General features: G+C 43.4%; 1 protein-coding gene across 1 annotated transcript in view; it reads left to right on the forward strand.

The window, feature by feature from the left end:
* Nucleotides 1-6615, forward strand: part of muc2.1 (mucin 2.1) — a gene marked incomplete at both ends in the record, with an annotated part of 49044 nt that extends 42429 nt beyond the window's left edge. The window contains 5 exons of the mRNA XM_084335181.1: nt 1786-1856; nt 2258-2386; nt 4110-4149; nt 5034-5157; nt 6405-6615. Coding sequence (XP_084191307.1) covers nt 1786-1856; nt 2258-2386; nt 4110-4149; nt 5034-5157; nt 6405-6615 — 575 coding nt within the window. The remainder of the gene's footprint in view (nt 1-1785; nt 1857-2257; nt 2387-4109; nt 4150-5033; nt 5158-6404) is intronic.
* Nucleotides 6616-17756: the final 11141 nt, after the last annotated feature.

Below are 17756 nucleotides of genomic sequence, written 5' to 3' on the forward strand. Positions count from 1 at the left end.
CTGTGGCAAGAGTTCCATGTTTCAGACGATTTGTTCTGGCGGAAATGCATGGGAGGTCATTTTCAGTTCTAAGGAGCCTGCCAGAACTTACTCCTGTAAGTAATTTAGGGGATGATCATTAATGAGCTTTATTGCAGCCTTCTCTCCATTGTACTGCAAGGTAGGAAGAACTGTAGTATAAAAATATCTATTTTTACCCAGGGGTCGCATTAAACGAATATCTTCCGTCTTTGGATGTTGCATTTTATTTTTACATTGACGGACAAATCTAAAGGCTCAAATTCGATTTAGATTAGAATCTGTAGGTGTGATGCCAGATAATAAGAAATACATTGAAAAAGAAAGAAAATAGATTCATAATTCATAAACCAATGCATGATCTTCACCTCCTCAGTTTGTGACAGCAGCACTTGCCCAGTCACCAACATGACCTGTTCAGCTGGATATCTACCAGTGGTCACTGTCCCTGAGGGGAAATGCTGCCCAGAACGCACTTGTGGTAGGTTTTCTTTATCTGACATCTAGCGTTCACAACACCACACAATGACAACTGGGACATTTCCTCAGAGTTTCTAGTAATTCGGTTTGTTCCAACCTTTTCCTAGAGCCTAAAAGAGTTTGTGTTCACAATTACGTGGAATACCAGGTAAACACAGAGCATGCAGTTCTGAGTTTGTTTAATATACTGGCATCATCATCATCATTCGCATAGCATGTTATGCACTGTAGCTAAAGTTTCTCATGTATACTTGAACTTCCTAGCTTGGTGCCTCTGTGCCGGCGGATAGGTGTCAGGATTGCGTCTGCACCACGAAGGTGAATCCAAAGGATGGTCTGTTCACAGTAGTGTGTGAGTTCCAGCCATGTGAAGAGCAGTGTGAAATGGTAAGACTGCAAACAGACATCATCCCCATCATCTCATGTTAACCCCTTCACTACCACCCTACAGACGGTTAGCATCAATAATTAATCATTTATTTGACCATACATGTGGGGTATTCATATAGATTCTCGAAACGCTGATTTGTAGATGGAAAACTTTCTTAACCCTTTGTAAATAAGAACACAGGCCTGTTTCACCCCAGTAGGCCTATTAGCAAGGGAGAAAAGTCCAGCAACTCTTTGGAGGCCGATACAAATAAATGTTCTTTATTCCTACAGTTAAAACCAACGTGTTTGGGCAACATGCCTTCATCAGGGATCTTTCTTTAGAACATCCATCTGCCTCCACGTTCTTCTCCTTTGCTAGTTGTTTCCAGTTCCTGAATCTTGGTTGAAGGATGAAGTTGCGACCGATCTTTTGTTTCTCTCACCCTAGTATTTACAAACAATTACCAACATAAGAAATTAAATAAAAATGTATTCCTATTTACCTGTTGTTGTTTGATCAAGAGCTCAATCAACCTGAGAATGAAAACAGGCCTTTCATATCCATTAGTTTACATTTGTATTACAGTTTTATAATAGTTTTTTTTTTTTTTTTTTTTATTGTTTTTCTCCCACAGTATATACTGAAGGTTTAAAGATGCAAAAGACCATTTAAATGCTGTTGTGAGGAGGGCATGTGATAATCAGACATAAAACCTGAAAGCTCGGCTGCATACAGTTCACTAGAGGTCTCTCCTCCGGCTGATGTCGAACATCCCATTATCACATGTCCTCCTCACAACAGAACAATAGCAATCATGTCAAAGAAAATTGTCAAAACGCCCCTTTAAGCAAGGCTTCAGACACTCAAACTCTTTCCATTCTCTCAGGGTTATGAATATGTTAAAACTAATTCAGATGAATGCTGTGGAAGATGTGTTCAGACCCACTGTGTCTTTGATTTCAACGGGACCGAGCAGCTATTGGTGGTAAGTAAGACATCATTAAAGTGTATCCTATGAATCCACATTGTGGAGCTCATGCAGGGCAAACAAATCAAGCACTGTGACTAGGGACTAAAATAAACATATGGATAACCAAGAAATATTTGTCTGTTTACACTAAGGGTTAGGTCAAAAGAGGTTGGATTGCAAGTGGGCAGGGAGGGGATGACATGGGGTGCCTCTGAATTTGTCTCACTGAAGGTGTGTGTGTGTGTGTGTGTGTGTGTGTGTGTGTGTGTGTGTGTGTGTGTGTGTGTGTGTGTGTGTGTGTGTGTGTGTGTGTGTGTGTGTGTGTGTGTGTGTGTGTGTGTGTGTGTGTGTGTGTGTGTGTGTGTGTGTTTGCATCATGTGTGTATGTGTTTCCATTTGCCTGTCTCTCCATCCAGAAAAGTGAGACCTGGTCACCTCCAGGGAATAAGTGTGACCGCTACACCTGTGATAAGATCGGTGACACTTATATGATCACAAGTTCACTCATTCACTGCCCACTGTTCCAGGAGAGCAACTGTCAGCCTGTAAGTATTGTTCATAACTAGTGGATTTAGATTTGATCATTTTGAAAGTGATCTGCAGTATGAAATTGTAAGCCGGTGAGTATTTGCAACAGTCAGCTTTTGACATCTGCTTTCCACAGTTCTGTTGCGGTCCAATGGTTGGTCTAATGCACATTATATGTAGGTTTCTTACCACTGGGCAGATAGTTTCAAACCTTTTCTCCAAAATCCGCCCCCTTATCCCCACTCAACTCTCACCCACAGTACACATCGGACCAAAACAAAGATATTTTTTTTTATCAAAGTGCAATACCAAGCGGGGCTCATTCCCCTAGAAGTTGCTGTTTGACATCACTACAGATTCTACCTTTAACCTACAAACAAAACTGTTCACAATATTGATATCACTTTTTTATTGTTTGGCCGATTGGCTCACGAGACACGCACACTACACTCATTTGCATTAAGTTATCTTGAGCTAAATTTCTGTCATGTCCTTTTCACTGCGCCACAAGCTTGGCCCGTGCCACATATTATCCCACCCGCGTGCTCCGGGCAGTGAGTTGCTTGCTACCCATAAAAAATGTATTGAAAGCGGAATTAGCTGCTTCGAGCTTGCACAGACCAAGCTTGAAGTTTTTATAATGTTCGCTATTTGGCCAAGTAAGATAAGGCTGATCTGGGAAGAAAGCAAGTGAACCTGTATACAAATGTATTGTGTTCATGGTGCATTTTCGCTGAACCACGTTCTATTGATGTTCTCTGTAGAGCAGGAGGCTCATCGGTGGATCGGTGGATCATATTAATATGTACTGTTGGACTGTGGTAATTCCATGTACGAATAAATAAATGATGATGATGATGATGATGATGATGATGATGAAACACCGTCCTCAAGCCCCGTGCCGACGGCCTCTCCACCTCTACACCTGAACAATGCAACTCATTCCTTCTAGACAAAACCACCACTATTACCTCCATTCCTGCCCCTCTCCTCTCTATCCCTCTTGACCTCCCTACCCCTCCCTCCAATGCCCCCTCCCCCTGTTTGGTCCATCTGCCTCTCCTTCATCTCCAAACTCATCAGCTTGTCCAAACCCACAACCTGCTCCCTCTACCCCAACCCCCCTGCTGAAGACATGCCTCCCTGTCCTCTGCCCCTACTTCACCAACCTCTTCAACTCTGCATTTCCCCGAATTGTCCCTTCTGCCTTCAAAACCACCACTGTCACCCCAATCCTGAATCCTCAGGTCTTCTTTACATTGATCCAATAAGGGTGTAATATCTCTTGGAAACAGAGACCCATAAGGTTTAGTTATGAAAATACCAAGGTAGTTAAATCCTGTGTTTGACCATTTAAAGGGAAACATTTTCTGAGGAATTTGAGACGCAGGTGAGTTAAGATATCATTATAACTTGAGTATCTAGCGAATTGTTCTAATATTGATGTGACATGTGGCAGAGAGGAGATTGGATCAGAGATATGTAACAGGTGGTCATCTGCATGAAGTGAGACTTTGTGATGTAGATGGCCACGTGTGATGCCTTGGAATTGCTGTTCACTCATATAAAACTGCATCGGGCTGTGATGAGGTATTAGGCATATGAGTTGATGTGTCAAGTGGTATTGAGATTGGGTCAGAAATGGTTTAGAACATTCAGGTTTATAATGGAACAAACCCACTCATTCTTTTTATTTTTTATTTTTTAAAGTTTTTAATAAATATGGTTTTGCCTCTTTAGGACACAGTTCAGACTGCTGCAAATGGCTGCTGTAAAATCTGTGAGTATAAAGTTTTTCAGATTTTTGTAATGAGTTAGAATAAAACATTTTTTAAAGGAAATGTTTTCTCTTCCTCATACTAGTGCTAATACGTTGGCTAGCCCGTGTCATAGTATGCTGAATAAGAAGTCACCTTGACACCTTCCTCACAAACACGTTTGTGAGGAAGGTCAGTATCTTTATGGCAACTTGGCATCTCTCTGCTTACCATACTTGATGTTTGCCAACTTGCCATCTTGATGTTACCGGCATTCACAACACACCACTCCTCTGCCCCTGAGTAGATGGAGGTCAGGTCTGCTCCTAATGACCCATGTCAACAGCTCCCTGACTCGTAAATACCTGGTAGATGTATGATACGTACAGTATGGTCTACTGTTCATTGTTTGTCATGTTGTTCCTGTGCACTGTGAGGTTTTGTTATCATTGTATACATTTTGTAAGTTGTGAATATGTCATTGCACCATTGTCACCAAGACAAATTTCTGTGCATCCATTGTACTTGACAAATAAGAAATGTGTTCAGGGCCTATATAAAGATTCTAAGAGGAGTAGTAGGCCTACTGATCTAGAATAGGTGGTTAGGTCACCTGACCATAGAACCTCACAAGTTAAACAGTACTGTATTTGCAAATCTGGTATGTCATAAATGTATAGATGTAGCAGTACTGTCTATCTGTATGTCGTGTGTGTCATGTTATGATGAATTGAAAATGGGGGACCCTGATGTAAACAAGACCAAAGTCTTTCTCTGGTCTGCATCCCCTTAACAATTGTATGTATTGAGCTGTACTGTACTGTACCCATTCTGCAATCTGTTAATAAAGTTTTCAATCAATCAATCAATCAAACTGGTCTTAAATCATCTGGTCCCATCCTTCTAGGCGTGGAGAAGGAGAAAGCCTGTAAGCTGGGAAGCATGAGGACCCGTATCTCCCACAACAGCTGCAAGGCTTTGGAGGAAGTAAACATGCCATACTGTGAGGGAGCCTGTAACACTTTCACCAAGTAAGAGGATAAATATTACTCATATTTCTTATGCTATGTTCAGATGTTTCAAAATGCCACTCTGGCCGGTGTCAGTCAAGGGGTGCGGCATATCCTGTTTAGTTTGCATTGTATTTACATTTTTTCTTTTATTATTATTAACACATGGGAAGTTGTTGCTGATAATATCAAAATGATTCCTGCAAATAACATGTCAGAATAGGCTCTTACTTTGACAGGCTCAACATCTGGTTTGAAAATATGTGGCAGAGAATTAGCACAAGTTGAAATATTTAAACTTTGGCTGGGTGGTGCAGCGGACATTGCGCTTGTCACCAACGCAAGAGACACCGGGTTCGACTCCGGCTGTCGGCGTTGCCTCCGGCTTGGGCCAGTCGTCATACTAACTCAATTGGCAGAGTTAGAGGGTGGAAGTCGATGGGTGGTAATCTGGACGTTGTGGACAGCGACTCCTACAGGTCGGTTGGGGACGCCTGCACAGCAGAGACAGGAAATGGCGGCGGTAGTGTGAGCCTCCGACACGTTACATCTCGCCAATGAGAGTCCGTGCTGGCAGGTGAAAAGATGTGACAGGCTGCCTCCTCGTGTACCAGAGGGGACATGTGATGCAAGGCTTCTATCCTCCCTACAACCGGCCAGTGGGGGGCATATGCGAGCAACGTTCAAGACAGGGGAGGGAAGAATTGGCACAATGGAATTGGGATGGGAGAAAAATAGAAAAAGGGGAGAAAAAGTGGATAAAAAAAAATAATATTTAAACGTTTATCGAGGTGCATTCTGCCATTGCCGTCGATGCTGGTGCAAGCAGATTTTGCCATCTCTCATTGAAAAAATAAGGATATCTGATTTGCTGCCTACCGTCTACAGCCATAGTCTGAACGCCGCATTATGGCCATTTTTGTCCACACCATGTTTTTCTGGCTTGCATGCTGGGGCAGAAGTGGGCTGGATATGACGCTGCTTGCTGTTCAATCACATTCACTGCTCCCACATTGATTGGGCACAGGTGCGTTGAGCAATTCAGCAGGTCAAAGTTGAACTAATTTGAAGCAAGCAAGGCAGTATTTCTTCACAATGGAAGGCAAACAGGTGTGCCACATTTCCGCATGGTTCTGAAAGGTCGTAAATGAGACGGAAAAAAACAAATGTGACCACAGTGTCAGTCATCAAGGGAGCAAAAAAAATAATAATAAAGATTTGTTTTAGTTTACTGTATGTCTTGAAAGCAACACTGCTCTCTCTTTCAGGTACTCTGATATGGCAGCTTCTATGCAGCATTCCTGCTCCTGCTGCCAGGAGTCCAAATTCAGCAACCGCACTGTCAACTTGCTGTGCCTCAACGGAGACACGGTGCCTCACACATACGTCCACGTGGAGGAGTGTGGATGCAGCCACACAGACTGCACCAAGGCTGTTGGGAAGCCAGCCCGCAAGAGACGCAGCTTCAGGCTGCTCTAGTTAGAGCCTCTCACTCAGCACCGTGATGTATGGGAACATCCTGCTTCCCAGTTTGTTTAGTTACCTTTTGGAGAGTAATTTCTAGTGAATATAAAACATTTCATCCAATAAAAAATGCAACTCTGTCCAAGTCTCTGGTCTTTCATTTCATCTAGTTTTGGGATAGTTTGTTTTTAGTGCCCGTTTTATTTTGATCCATTTATTTCAAAGGTGTAGCTACCAATACATAACGTTACTGCAAATATAAATAGTTCAAATATAGAGTAATTCTTAGTCTCTGGTCATACCATATATTAAAAGACACTGTATAAACTTGATGAAAGTCCCTGATGGGAGGTCATGTGAGAGGTAATGCTTTTTCCTGTTAAGCTGTAAGGTCCCCCAATTGGGGGACCCTGCTTTTCTTTATCATAAATCGATCAATAGAGACCATATTAGATCCCCAATTATCATATCATGGGGTATTATTGGAAAGCCACACTCATTGGCTACAACCCTGTCCAAAAATTCTCGAGATCGCGAAATGATTGACGGAGCTAGAGCCCCGGGAGTCGGGAGTGGTAATGTGTACTTTCGCGCACGCCTCACATATCGGCATGTAACTCGATAACCGCTGAACGGATTTTGTCATCTAAAAGGGCAATCGACAGGCAACAAATAGGGCTTTAATTCCATCCATACATTGTATTAAAAGAAATGAACATCCGAGCTGCTAGAGGTCGGCAAAGTGGTGTGTTGTGAATCCTCATGAGGGCCCACATGTGGGCCCTTGTGTTCTTTTTTAAATGTAGCCAAGAGTAAAGACCTTAACCCTATCAAAACAGCAGTCAAAGTGTATATTTTCATTTTTACCGATGTTTTATACGATTTACCGAAAATAAGAATTTATCAGGAAAATGCTAATTATGTCTCTTTTATTGTAAAACCGCAAGGAAATGACTAAATCCAGATTTAACCCTCGAGGCACCTTAGTCGCAGAACTGGTCAAATGGGTTAGGGTTAGGTTTTTTTTCACGTGTGTTTGTGGATAGTGTTGGCTAGATTTTATGTATATGCCAAAAAAGTAGCTCAGTATCACATCTTGGACTCACATTACAATAATCCATGTTTGTTTTTTAAAAACAATCAGTATTAAGCGCGTGAATAACAAGTGTCACACCTTTCACCCTAGTCGCAGAACTGGACAGGTTAGGGTTGCGTGTAGTCTTTTACCAACGCACTTGCAGTTTTCCGCGATCTGATTGGCCAGTGAGTTTCTCTCAGAGCCAATCGCGTGACGCCTAGTTCTATCACTGGTTAAGCTTGGCGGCTCTTTCGAAGTTGGGTAAGGTTAGAGTTTGTCTTAGAGCAGGGCGATAGACCACCAGCCCTGATTCCAAACTCTAACCTTAACCAACTTCGAAAGAGTCGCCAAGCTTAACCAGTGATAGAACTAGGTGTTAGCTAGCTAACAGGCTGTTAGAGGCAGAAATAGGCGTAATGTGATTGGCTCTGAGAGAAACGTCACTGGCCAATCAGATTGCGGAACCCGAACGCGGAACTGCAAGTGCGTTGGTAAAAGACTACACGCGTTAGGGTTAGGGGGTTAGGCTTAGTGTTAGGGTTAGGGTAACCCTAACCCTAACCCCAACCCCAACCCTAATTTAAGAAATGGTTAAAATCCTGAAAATGAATAAATATTCGATATGTATGGTGAGGACTGAAGTTAATAATGATATTCATGAAAGAAAATTGGAACAATACATGAAAAATATATGTTTTACTGAGATTGCAGTTTCGGTCACTAAAGGTTGACTCAAGGGTTAACACTGCCAATGGAAAGAGGAGCCTTTTCCCTATCCATAGATGTATGATTTGGCCATAATAAGGTCAAGGTCAAGTTCAATGGTATGGTCATGTACAAAAGGTTTGATAACCATATAAATATATCTGGAGCGGGCTGTACATGAAAACCAGCCGGTCCAGTCAGGTGCCTTAGCACAGGTCCCGGTAGGCAAGTAATAAACAAAGGCGTTTTTCAAATGGTAAATTATATTTATTTGTAGCAGGGATTGAAACCCACAACACACACACAAACAGGGTAAAAGGGTAAGGGGAGAACAAACAGGTAATATAAGAAACACAAGTATCGGCAAAGGCCAACACAGTATAAAGTTCCCCACAGGGGGAACAGTGGCAAAAATGGCCTAAAGGCCAACAATATATATATATATACACCCCCCTTAATGGAGGTGAATGGCGCAGAGGCCAATAATATATATAATAATAATCCCACCTGTTAGGGAATCCACACAAAGTGGTAGATAAGGCCACCAACACAATAAGATTTGCCCACACACAGTGGCAAATGGCTTTTACAAAAGGGCTACAAAAGTGCTCAATAGCATCCACTCAATAGTGGCAAATAGCGGCCACCTCTGCACTCCACTCTGGTCGGTGGCAGTGATTCAAATGAGGCGCCTGGGTGCCTGAATACTTTTGACAACAAATGTTTGTTTCCGCGTCTCTGATTGGCCAGGTCATTTCTGGTCATGTGACATGTACGCCCAATCGTGGGACCGCAAGTGTCTACACTGGTTAAGCTTAGGCGCTCTTTCAAAGTTGGTTAAGGTTAGAGTTTGTCTTAGAGCATGGCGATAGAACGCCTGCCCTTCTTTCGACGGTTAAGCTTAGGCACTCTTTCGAAGTTGGTTAAGGTTAGAGTTTGTCTTAGAGCATGGCGATAGAACGGCAGGTAGTTTGCAGGCTGTTAGACCCGGAAATAGGCGCAGAACTTGCTGTCCCACGATTGGCGCACATGTCACATGACCTGGCCAATCAGAGCGCAAAACTCGCACGCGGAAACAAACATTTGTTGTCGAAAGTATTCACGCCGCCTGGGTGGCGTTATTTTTTTCCGTAGCCGCATTACTCGGAGATGCTCTCTGATTGGCCGATGCCTGTTTCTACACTGGTTAAGCTTAGGCACTCTTTCGAAGTTGGTTAAGGTTAGAGTTTGTCTTAGAGCGTGACGGCAAGTTCTTTCGACGGTTAAGCTTAGGCACTCTTTCGAAGTTGGTTAAGGTTAGAGTTTGTCTTAGAGCATGGCGATAGAACGCCAGGTAGTTTGCAGGCTGTTCGACGTGGAAATGGACAAAGACACAGCTCGTCACGCGATTGGGCAAACATGTCAGTGGCCAATCAGAGAGCGTCAGTCAGTGGCCAATCAGAGAGCGTCACAGAGAAATGCGGCCCGTCCCAGGCTGACTGCCCGCAGGTGCAATCAGCAGGTGCAATCAGCCCCAATCAGTGAGACGAGTGGCATCTGGGAAGGGGAGAAAGAAAAAGGGTTTAGATGGCAATGTCATGTACAAAGGTCTGATGACCATATAAAATATACCTGGAGCGGGCTGTACATGAAACCAGCCCGTCCAATAAGGTGCTTTAAGCACAGGTCCCGGTAGGCAAGTAAACAAACAAATGCGTTTTCCAAAAGGTAAATGATATTTATTATATAATTCAAAAGGGGATAAGGTAAGGGGAGAACAAACAGGGTAATTATAATAAGGTAAGCACAAGTGTACTAGCAGTGTCACAGGACACCAGCCAACTAGGTTGGCACTGGGAACCACCCAGCCATAGGACAATACAGTATACTGTATATAGTTCCACTCACAAAGTGGCAAATGGCTCAGAGGCCCACAACAATAATATATATATTCTGACACAATGGCTAATCCACACAAAGTGGAAAACAACGTACACAATAAGGCATCCACACACAGTGGCAAGATAGGCAACCTCCACACTCCACTCTGGTCAGTGGCAATGTCTTAGTGAGGTGCCCGGATGTGTGTCACTTTCCAGGCTATAACCACTCGTCCCAGGCTGACTGCCCGCAGGTGCAATCAGCAGGTGCAATCAGCCCAATCAGTGAGACGAGTGGCATCTGGGAAGGGGAGAAAGAAAAAGGAATGAATACAAAGATGACACACATCACATACAGACAATATAACAAATATTACATATACTAACCTGATGTTTACATGGTGTTACAAATATGGCAATAATGATAATGAACAACCCACGTACGTGACAGGCAATAATAATAATGAACAACCCACGTACGTGACAAGGTCAAATATGAATTTATAATTAAAATTGATTATAATTTATTACTGTATTTACAAATCCTTCTGTTTAATCATCTACCCTTTATTCATTTGCTTAGATTTTTTGGCACAGATGCAAATTAAAATCATAATTTATATTCTCCTTTTTTTATTACAATTTACTCAAGCCTAGTAACAGACAATATTTCTGACACTGGGAATACATACCCCCAGGTCCCTAGATGTTCCTAGATACCAAGAACATGCAAATTGACCTTGTAGAAGTGGAGCAATCTTCCATTTACTTAGGCATGTACCTTTAGGCAACATTTCTGAAAATAGGGCTACAGCTTAACAGGCTAATTAGACCTGCAAGGAATAGTGCTGCCACATTCATGGTCCCACACCCAGACCAGCACCGGTCCCACACCCAGACATTGAGAAATGCAATACAATACGTTATATACAATATACAAAGTCTCAGATGGAACAGCTACATTGCCAATTCTCTTGTCAACTATGTGCCCCCTAGAACATTACGATCATCTACTACTGGATTATTGAAGGTTCCCGGCAACAGCCAAAAGGAAATCGGGGATGCAGCCTTTGCTAATTATGCACCAAAGCTATGGAACACTTCACCTGTGAACATTTTCAAAAGTAAGCTAAATATACCACTTCACCTCAGAAACAAGTTATCAGCGCTTGTCAACTACAATGGAGTGTAAAGCGGATAAACATGGATGCGTTAGTCAGGGAGGGGCAACTGGCGGCCCGCGGGCCGCATGCGGCCCTCACCGACGCTCCATGCGGCCCCAGGCCAATATTTATAAAAAAAGAAATTAATTAAAAAATGGGTAGCACTTTATAATAACACCCTGTTATAATACATTTATAAGGTATTTGTAGATAATGAACTAATCATGAACAAACCATTTATATACATTCATAAATGATTATTAAATCATTTATAACTATATTTGTATAACATTTACAAAGTATTTATAACGCATTAGTGGATAATGAACTAATCATGAACAAACCATTTATATACATTCATAAATGATTATTAAATCATTTATAACTATATTTGTATAACATTTACAGATTAGTTCTACATTATTTATAACTCATTATCAACATTGTTTGTACTTGATTTGTTCATCATTAAATAATGTTGTTTAATGTGTAGTAACACATTTGTAGATGCTTTGAAAAATGGATATGAAAAAACGACTATACTGTATCTCCAATTATTTTTCATGTTCAACAAATGATTTGTTAAGACATTCATAAAACATCTATAAATCATTTGCAGATGCTATTGTGGGGGCCAATCTGACGAATCATTAACGAATGTCTAATACAGTTAATTATTTGTAAACTTTTTCATCACATGTTACAAATGTTGTAGACAGCTTTCGGATACACCCTTCTTTGTGACATCAAACAGTGACAGAATTAGGACTAAAGATAAATGCAATTGTATTAACATATAAAATACATGACATATAGTGTAACATGGGGGGGCACTAGGACCCAGGAGTATTGACGGCGGAGCTATTGACGCTGGCGCCAGGTAAGAGGGTATTTAAGGGAATGTTCCCTCCCTCTCTGTCTCTTCCCACCTACCTCTCACAGAGAGAAGGTCTCATGTACTGTGTACCACCGTGATAATAAACTACGCCGATTAAAGGCTGAAGTGAGAGGACCTTGTCGTCATGATAAGTTATTGTCGCCCCATAGCTAACTCTGTCAACAGGTTATGGGCCCAGATCATGCAGGGGCTAAATAATAAGGGTAGCATGTTTAGCTAAAGTATAGGCTAGTTTAGCACCGGGAGCACCGCGTGGCTAAAGCTAAGCTAGCGGGAGCTAAAGCTACGCCTACCATCAAAAAGGGATGGCGACCAAAGGAAAGAGCAAATGGCCCTCGTTCAACGGAAGAGCAGAGGACTATGAGCTCTGGGAAGAGCGAATGTTGTGCTGCATGCAAGGTGTGGGACTGAAGACACCGATCTTGACGGCCCCCACGGGAGAAGTAACGGCGGCCGCACGAGCCCTGGACACCAAGCAAAATGCTGACGCATACTGCGAGTTAGCACCACTGCTAGACGACACAAGCTTGGGGCTGATATTCCGCGACACTAAGGACAAAGGCCGAGAGAGCCTGAAAGTGTTGAGAGAACATTATATCGGACGGGGAAGACCCCGAATCGTATCCCTCTACATAACACTAAGCCGCGTTGAAGAAGGCGCACACCGAGACTGTGACCGAATACGTCATCAGAGCTGAGCAGATCATTACGGCGCTTAAGAGTGCAGGAGAAGCACCAAGTGATGGACTAATGATGGCGATGGTTATGAGAGGACTACCGGAGCTGTACAAACCGTTCACACTACTGGTGACACACGGTTCAGCGGACATGCCGCTGGGAGAGTTCAAGGCCAAGTTGCGAAACTTTGAGGCCTCAGAAGACAAACACCCAGTCGCCGCGGAGGCGGGAGAGAGGGTGCTGAAGGCCCGGGCGGCACCGAGAGAGAAGACCAGACCCACGACGGAGCTGGCGTGTTGGCGATGCAGAGAAAAAAGGCACCGGAAAGATAACTGCACAAAGACTGTTTGGTGTAGCTTCTGCAAATCCACGGGGCACACAGACAAAGTGTGTAGAAAGAAACGCGACCAGAGCGCACGGTACGCGCATGGACAAGATGGCGGCTGTGGACAAGATGGCGGCTGTGGACAAGATGGCGGCTGTGGACAAGATGGCGACGACGGTAGATGTGAGACGAGTCGAGACGACGCCCGGAGAGTAGCGGGACAAGAGGACTTCATCTTCGGGGCGCAGACAGCGTACGTCACCCAGCCAACGCAGCAGCAGCAGGCCCAAAGGAAGGGACTGATCGTGGACACAGGTGCGTCGTCCCACGTCATTAACGACAGGAATCGATTCAAGAACTTTGACAACACCTTCGAGCCGGAGAGACACAGCATGGAGCTGGCAGATGGGAAGCGCACTTACGGGTTGGCGCAAGGGAGAGGAGACGCACAGGTATGCCTCATAGACAGTGAGGGGCGCCGGTGTACAGTGACGTTAAAGAATGCTCTCTACATACCCTCGTTCCCACAAGAACTATTCTCTGTAAAATCTGCTACTGCAAACGGTGCCAAAGTGTTCTTCAATGAAGGTAAAGATGTTCTTGTAGAGCCTGACGGTACGCGATTTAACATAGAGGTGTACAAGAGAATGTATTATCTACAAACAGAGTGTAATGATGACGATAAGTGTAATAATAATGATATGTGTAATGTGACTGTCAGTCACGATATTCAGACATGGCATGAGATCATGGGTCATTGTAATTACGAGAATTTACTGAAACTGCAAGCAGTGACAGAAGGCATGCACATTAAAGGTGAAAAGCGTAGACCTGACAAAGAATGTGAAGTGTGCATAAAGGGGAAGTTCACTCAATCGAGAAACAGAAGTCACACAGAAAAAGTAAAGGTACCACTTGCGCTAGTTAACACAGATCTAACCGGTCCAGTAAGCAACGAGTCCATAGGTGGCTTTAAATATGTACAGACTTTTACAGATGTGTGTACAGGGGCAGTGTTTGTTTACTTTCTCAAAGCAAAGAGTGACACACTCCAGACCACGGAGAAATTCCTGGCAGACGTAGCCCATTATGGCAACATAAGATGCTTGAGGTCCGACAACGGAACCGAGTTCACAAATAGAGAGTTCCAATCACTGTTGAGAAGGAACAAGATAAGACACGAGACGTCATGTCCGTACTCCCCGCACCAGAACGGGGTGGCAGAGAGGGAAGGGCGTACTCTTTTTCGAAATGGCTATGTGTAAGCTAATAGCTGGTAACTTACCTAAGAGTCTATGGCATTATGCGGTACAAGAAGCCGCTTACACCAGAAACAGGTGTTTTAATAAGCACACGGGCACCACCCCGTATACAGCACTGACAGGAAAGAAATGTAATCTAGCTAGAATGCACAAATTTGGATCAGTGTGTTATGCTTACCAGGACAGAGGAAAGCTTGAGTCCAGATGTGAAAAAGGACTCTTTGTAGGGCACGACAAAGGAAGCCCCGCTTTTCTAGTCTATTATCCCGGTAAAGGAAAAGTGCAAAAACACAGGCTAGTCAAATTTGTCACAAAGACAACATGTGAGAACGAGCCAGAGCTGGTGTGAAGAAACAGAGACACCTCAGCCTAGTGTACTTAGCACAGTCGTGCAGACAGACAGTCAGCAACCCCCAGAGGATGATGACGAGGAGCACCCGAGGGTGACGTCACGTGCCTCATGCAGTGGGAGGTATCCCTCACGGGAACACAAACCCCCAAAGTATCTGAAAGACTATGCCCGGAGAGAAAGTGACGAGGATGACAGTACACTTACCAGCATTGATTACTGCTACAGAGTAGTGAGTGGAGTACCTCAGGCCTTTAAAGAGGCGATGGTGTCCCCTGAATCAAGGAAATGGGAGATACAGAAGTGGATTCTATGTTTAAATACAGAAGTGGATGATTTGATCATCGCAGCGGACAACACTAGAAACCTAGAGCAGGTGAAAAGTATGCCCTCCACCAGATTCAAAATGAAAGACCTAGGCAGGTTAAAGCATTTTCTAGGCATGGACTTCGAACAGTTGCCATTGTGTAAAAATATCCCAGAAGAGATATGTGGAAAAGATCCTGAAACGTTTTGACATGCAAGAATGTAGAACAAGGGAAACACCATGTAATCAAAAACTAGACTACCAAGAGGATGCTCAGAAATTGACAGATGTAAAAATGTACAGAGAAGCTGTAGGTAGCCTCGTTTATTTGACAACATGTACTCGCCCTGACCTATGTTTTGTAGTGAGTAAATTGTCACAGCATTTTTCTGACCCCACAGAGGAGCACTGGATTACAGCAAAACATGTTTTTCGTTATCTCAAAGGCACAGCAGATAAACAGCTTTGTTTCAGAAAGAGCAGCGGGGGCTTAGGGCTTAAAGCCTACAGTGATGCAGATTGGGCGACAGACACCACAGACAGAAGAAGTACCACAGGGTATTGTGTGAGTTTGAACACAAACAGCTCACTGGTTTCGTGGAAAACAAAGAAACAGCCCACAGTGGCACTTTCAACTTGTGAAGCCGAATACATGGCTCTAGCTATGACAATACAGGAATGTATTTATCTAGAACAACTTCTCAAAGGAATGGATACCTATATAAGAAAACTGTTGTTTATGAAGACAACCAGGGAACCATTGCAATTGCTAGAAACCCTGTGTGCCGACAGAGGTGTAAACATGTGGATATAAAATATAATTTCATCAGATCTGTCATCAGAGAAGAAAGGATGACACTTGTTTATTTTCCTACAGACGACATGGTTGCAGACGCTATGACAAAGCCTGTTTCCAAACTGAAATTGAGAAGATTTGCAGAGGTCATGTTTGGTGTGTAAATATTGCCTGTTATGTAGTATTGACTGCCATATCCTTTTTGATGCTCTGAACTGTATTATTTTCTTTGAAGATTGTTTTTGAAAAAGTTGTACAGTAAACAAGACAGCCGTAAGTGGGAGTGTTAAAGTTATGTGATGTATATAGGCGGAGCTATTGACGCTGGCGCCAGGTAAGAGGGTATTTAAGGCAATGTTCCCTCCCTCTCTGTCTCTTCCCACCTACCTCTCACAGAGAGAAGGTATCATGTACTGTGTACCACCGTGATAATAAACTACGCCGATTAAAGGCTGAAGTGAGAGGACCTTGTCGTCATGATAAGTTATTGTCGCCCCATAGCTAACTCTGTCAACAACACTCCCAGGAGCTCATACAGAAAAAAGCATTTCATAGAAAAGTATTCTGTATTATTTTACTATGACAACTAATAAAGAAACTTGAAACTTGAACCCTTTTGCATCTTACTGGGAAGAGGTCTGTAGGGCTCCCCCTGGTGGCGTGTCTGTGTACATTCCTAACCCTGTTCAAATATCCACGGAGGTACTGAGGGACAGTATTCCAGAGTATCTTGTGTACCATGCAGAGTTTTAATTGAGGGACTCTTTCCTCAACCCTGAGCCACTTGAGGTTGTTAAAATGTGTCTAAAATGTTTAAATACCAGCTAACTAATTTGTTCTCAGCTGTCTGTAGCCTATACCTTTCAGTGCCACTGTGATGCCAGTGTACCAGGAGGAGCATGCGTATGTAACGGAGGTCCGTGAGTATATCCACAGTCACGATGGACTTCATGTGTTGTGAAGTGACTGTGCCACGTAGCGGTACTGCAACTAAACTCACTCCCCTTAAAAAGGCATCCAGACCCATTACTTAGAAGTGAATTCACTTCTTGGTATAGTGGTCTGCGATGTCGCCCGCGGTGCGGGAGACCGGGGTTTGACTCCCACTCAGGGCATGTCAAATGAGACCGGTTTCAGTGGTGCCGTGACCCGGATGCCTTGAGTGGTGTGAGTTTAGGGGGGTGAGTGTAACGGAGGTCCGTGAGTATATCCACAGTCACGATGGACTTCATGTGTTGTGAAGTGACTGTGCCACGTAGCGGTACTGCAACTAAACTCACTCCCCTTAAAAAGGCATCCAGACCGATTACTTAGAAGTGAATTCACCTCTTGGTATAGTGGTCTGCGATGTCGCCCGCGGTGCGGGAGACCGGGGTTTGACTCCCACTCAGGGCATGTCAAATGAGACCGGTTTCACGTAGTCATAATGATATTGAAGCAGGGTCCCTGCCAGGACTTCTAAGACTTACCTGTTAATATAGGTGGACACTCTGCCGAGAAATTAAATTCTCTGGTTGATCTTTGAGACCACCTTTTGTGCCATGCTCACCCCTGATAAGTTGTTGTCCAAAACACATCCTATAGGTACGTGACTTCATCCTTAGCTGTAACCTCGATATCTCCTACCACTACTGTTACAAAGGGTCAGATTAAACCGAATATATATATTTATTACTTGAGATATATTGTATAATATTTGTATATCGTCTGATATCCCTTGTATATTCTTTGTACAT

The sequence above is a fragment of the Notolepis coatsorum genome (genome assembly GCF_963971535.1).
Source record: "Notolepis coatsorum genome assembly, chromosome: 18".
NCBI classification, from domain to species: Eukaryota; Metazoa; Chordata; class Actinopteri; order Aulopiformes; family Paralepididae; genus Notolepis; species Notolepis coatsorum.